Source organism: Lontra canadensis, unplaced genomic scaffold (genome assembly GCF_010015895.1).
Source record: "Lontra canadensis isolate GAN:19392208 unplaced genomic scaffold, GSC_riverotter_1.0 scaffold1755, whole genome shotgun sequence".
In the NCBI taxonomy this organism is placed as follows: Eukaryota; Metazoa; Chordata; class Mammalia; order Carnivora; family Mustelidae; genus Lontra; species Lontra canadensis.
The window spans coordinates 4,542-9,141 of NW_022632739.1; the positions used below are offsets into that span (position 1 = coordinate 4,542).

Sequence of the window (4,600 nt, forward strand, 5' to 3'; positions counted from 1 at the left end):
CGGAAATAATGGGCCTTGTTGGCTGAGAACGGGAGAATAGGGAGAGAGGTGTTATCAGGGTAAGCAGCGGAGAAGAAGAGGCAGTAACACAAAGACTGGATGCTGACCGTCTCTGGTAACCAGGAAAAGGCAAATATAAACAAAGGGGGTGAGTGACGATGGCTGATGTGTTGCGCGTTAGGAAATACTGTCCGGCTGCAGCACGGCCGCCGGCGGTCAAAGCGGTAACTGGGGATCTGAGCTCGGCGGTGACGCGCGGCCCTCACGTGACCAGGAGCCTATGTCTGCCCAAGTCCCGCTCTCCTGGTCCTTTTTGCCTGTCCAGACACCGTCTGCCTCCTGCCCTTCGGTCGAGGGGAAGAGCAGAAGGAAGTAAGTCCCCCTGGTCTTCTTAAATCGGTATGAGTGTCGGTGCTGCCCAGTAACCTCTGGGATAGGGATGGCAGAGTACCAGGCCTTTCCCTAGACCCAACCCCGCCCCCCTGCGCCCACATTTTGGTGCAGAAAATGGTGGTCTTGGGGTGAGGTGGGGAAATGAGTGGGGGCCCCTAGGGAACACAGACACAGTTTCTAAGTAATCCTTCTCTTCCACTTGCCGCCCGAAAAGAAATGACGAGCACTGCAGGGTGCAGGGTGGTGGGGCACGGAGGACTAAGCTTGAGGTGGGGCGTGGGGGAGGGGAAGCAGAGGGGGCTGGCGTGGGGGCGGTGGCTAGTGCCTAGGAAAGGGACGTGTGTGTCAGTCAGTCCTTCCCTCCTCCCCACTCCCCGCCCCCTACCCTATCCTGCGTCTGTCTGCAGGTCTGTAATTCTGCAGGTTACAGCGGAGCGCCTCGAGGAGAGGACGCCTAGAGCAAACCACCAGGAGAGGTCCAGGTCGGCGCCAAGGTGGGCAGTGGCGCGGGGTGGGGTGCGTGGGAGGACGCTGATGGGAACAGAGGAGCACCACCGTCCCGCCCCGCCCCTGCCACTGCGGGAGAGGCCTGTGGCAAGGCCTGCTGGGAAAATGGTGGGCTTTCGGGAAGGAGGGGCGAGGGACGATGCGAGGGGTGGCCCACGGCGGGGGTCCCTAGCGCGACAGAAGCCCTCGACAAGCGTAGGTTGAGGAACCTGCGCCCCGACACGGGAGAAGGCAGGTTTGGGAACGCGGGGCTGGGGTTTTGATTCAGCTACCAAGTGTGTTGACTCGACTCTGCCTTGCTTGTCTCCTATGAATAACTGTATTTAAAGACCATCCTGAACATGGAAAAATCCTGCAAAGAAAATGAAGAACAGCCACAGAGCGCACCCAAGACGGATGAGGAGCAGCCTCCAGTAGAGCACTCTCCCGAAAAGCAGTCTCCAGAGGAACCATCTTCCGAGGAGCAGCCTCCAGTAGAGCACTCTCCCGAAAAGCAGTCTCCAGAGGAACCATCTTCCGAGGAACAGTCCTCGGAGGAGGAGTTCTTTCCCGAGGAGCTCCTTCCCGAGCTCCTTCCCGAGATGCTCGTGTCTGAGGAGCGCCCTCCTCAGGAGCGCCTTTCTAGAAGGGACCTTTTTGAGGAGCGCCCTCCCATGGAGCAGCCTCCTTGTGGAGTGGGAAAACATAAGCTAGAAGAAGGAAGCTTTAAAGAGAGGCTGGCTCGCTCTCGCCCGCAATTTAGAGGGGACATACACGGCAGAAATTTAAGCAATGAGGAGATGATAAAGGTAGCAGAGGAGATGGAAGAAATGAAAAGAGTGCGCAACAAATTGATGGTTATGCATTGGAAGGCGAGACGGAACCGCCCTTATCCTATTTAATGTGTTCGGCCTTTAATTGTTTTGCCTGGTATAAGTATTGCCACCTGAACGTTGCATTTTCTTATATACCTTTCCCCATCTCAATTATAACTTTTCGCGTGGCTTTATTCTAGGTGTTTCACTTGTAACTGGCATTAAATTGGGTTTTCCCCACCCGCAAGCTGCAAGTTTCACTTTTCAATCATGAGTCTCATCCATTTGCATGAAAAGATGTACTTTATATATTGTGAAGTGAAATTTTTGAAAAGTATATGTTGTATCCCATTTTGTAAAAAGAATGTATATTTATATATTAATATGCAAAGAAAAAACAAAGTATATCTTAAATGGCTTAACAGTGGCTATCTGTGCGTAATAGGGGTTTTGGTTTGTTTTTCATTTTTGCTTCATCGGAACTTTCAAGACAAACATATTTTACTTTTGTTGAAAAAAAATATAATGGGAAAAACTTTTAAAATTGTCATTCAGCTTATAAAGGCAATGTGGCACTTAATAAATTCTTGTCAGAACTTTAAAAAAAAGTAAATCCCATGTTTGTTTGTTCTTAAGTAGGCTCAGTGCCCAGCATGGAGCCCAATGAGGGCTTGAACTCACAACACTGAGATCAAGAGCCAGAGGCTTAAACTGAGACGCCCAGTTGTCCCAATCCCACGTTTCTTTTAAATCTCAGGCAGAAGAACAAACCAGGTACCTCTATTTCACAGTCATTCTTTTCCCATTTAAAGAGGAATAATGCTTGACTTATAAGACAGCTGTGGAGCCAAATGAAATGAAGATTCTAGAGCTGCCTGATTTTCCCCTACCTGCGCATGCAGGACTCCCAACCCCTATAGATACCTTTCAAATACAGGGGATAGAACCCAAAAGGAGGTTTCACTTACACTCACAAATAATTCCTGTGAGATTCCAGGTGAGTGCCACATTCTCCTTCTGCCCTGCTATTCTCTTCCCTTGGATACTGTCATATCTGCTGCGCAGGGCTGCCTCTTCTCCTGGGTCCTGCTCCTTCCATGCCCTGTCCCCCCCACCCACAGCTAAGGTGCCTGGGTTGCTGATTGCTCTGGAGTCCTTTCTGGAGTCCTTTTCTATCCTACAGATAAGTGGAAAATGTTCCTCCTTCAGCTTTTATATTATACTTATCCAGATGCATATCATCCCAGTCCTGCTTAAACCTCAAAGTCTTAAAGAATTCTTAACAAAATAGTCCCTCCCCACCCCCCGAAAATCTCATCTTTTCCTCACTGGATTCAAACATGAATTCACTGAGATACGGGCTAGGAGACAAATTTGTGCCAGCCATAATGCTGTGTATTCTGGATTGAAACCTCCCTCCCAAAATAATCTCCAAGAATGACTATGGTTTTAGGTGCCTAACATTTGCCCTAGGGTGAATTCTCTCCCAGGGGTTTTCTGGCAGACTTGCCTTAACCAATTCAGCTGACTTGCTCAGCTTGTATAAGTTAAAGATGAAAGTAAGACTTAGGTTAAAGCTAGGGCATTTCCCTTCTACCCCACCACACATCACCAAGAAAGAAGCATTCAGGGGCGCCTGGGTGGCTCAGTGGGTTAAAGCCTCTGCCTTCGGCTCGGGTCATGATCCCAGGGTCTTGGGATCGAGCCCTACATTGGGCTCTCTGCTCAGCCGGGAGCCTGCTTCCCCCTCTCTCTACCTGCTTGTGATCTCTCTCTCTGTCAAATAAATAAAATATTAAAAAAAAAGAAAGAAGCATTCAAAAGTACTTTGTAAGTCATTAAAGTACTGTATATGTATATACATATACATCTATATGCATGTATCAGATATTATGATTTCTCAAACTACCCTTATAACACCTAAGATTTTGTTTTATTGATGCTATTAATTCTAGAAAAATGAATAGTGGTTAATAATTTTTTTAATTGTGACCCAGTCATGAAACCTGAGTTTCTGTTTGACTGTGTAGCTTCATTGTGTTTACTTCTCTAGAAAGTATGATTTGCAATTCTAGAAGGATCACTTAGGGGAAGAATTGTTACCCCAAATTCAACATTGAAATTATTTACATATCTTAAATATCAGCATTTCTCTTATTTAAAAAAAGGCAGGGACCTGGGCTCTATCCCAGACCCACTAAATTTCATTTTCTGTCAATTAGCACACAATTTAGAAATCCAATTCCATATGCAATATACTCCTGGTTTTAGTAAAAATAAACTATGACACAAATAGAATAAAATGCAGATGATTTTATCAGAATTTAAAAGGGTGCAAGGTTTGGGGCACCTGGCTGCCTCCTGATCTTGGGGGTTGTGAGTTCAAGCTCTACACTGGGTGTAGGGTTTACTTAAAAAAGAATGAAAGTTTTGTCCAAGCATATTTTTAAGAAACTAAAAACCACCTCATCAGTTTTACTACATAAAATTTAGGTTGCTTGCCACAAAGTAAGACCATACACAGAATAAAAACATGAGGACAATAAAATAGCAAGATATATTTTTCACAACTGGCATTAATGTCTTGCATTCCTTCCTTATAAGAAGTAAAATGGATCTGAAATAAATTTAAAGTTCTTTGCTGTTCAGTTCACAAAATGGTGAGCCAGTCCTGTGCCCTTTACCTTTTTGCTTTTTATTTTCCACTGTATGATGCCATTTGGGGGGATCTTCATGTCTCCAGACCATTCTTCAAGGTCATGGCAGCCTGATGGACGCTGGTTGGGCTGGATTCCAGTTGGAGTGAGATAAGTTTCCAGAGGCTCACTGTACCAGTTTGACAAGACAGGATGAATCCACCCCCCCACCCCCACCCCCACCCCATGGTGCTCAGAGGGGCGGTGCTC

General features: G+C 46.7%; 1 protein-coding gene across 2 annotated transcripts; it reads left to right on the forward strand.

The window, feature by feature from the left end:
* Nucleotides 1–238: 238 nt before the first annotated feature.
* Nucleotides 239–2,307, forward strand: TCEAL1 (transcription elongation factor A like 1). Of its 2 annotated transcripts, none has more exons than XM_032851007.1 (3): nucleotides 239–372; nucleotides 801–875; nucleotides 1,230–2,307. In XM_032851007.1, the coding sequence occupies exon 3, from the start codon at nucleotides 1,242–1,244 to the stop codon at nucleotides 1,779–1,781; it is 540 nt and encodes a 179-aa protein (XP_032706898.1). In that variant the 5' UTR covers nucleotides 239–372; nucleotides 801–875; nucleotides 1,230–1,241; the 3' UTR covers nucleotides 1,782–2,307. The 2 variants fall into 2 exon arrangements, with proteins under 2 accessions (XP_032706898.1, XP_032706897.1); XM_032851006.1 differs by having other exon boundaries at nucleotides 241–372; nucleotides 801–887.
* The last annotated feature ends 2,293 nt before the right edge of the window (nucleotides 2,308–4,600 follow it).

What these genes read in the sequence shown, in the direction of transcription:
- TCEAL1 (XM_032851007.1), top strand. Translation starts at nt 1,242, where the DNA reads ATGGAAAAATCCTGCAAAGAAAATGAAGAACAGCCACAGAGCGCACCC.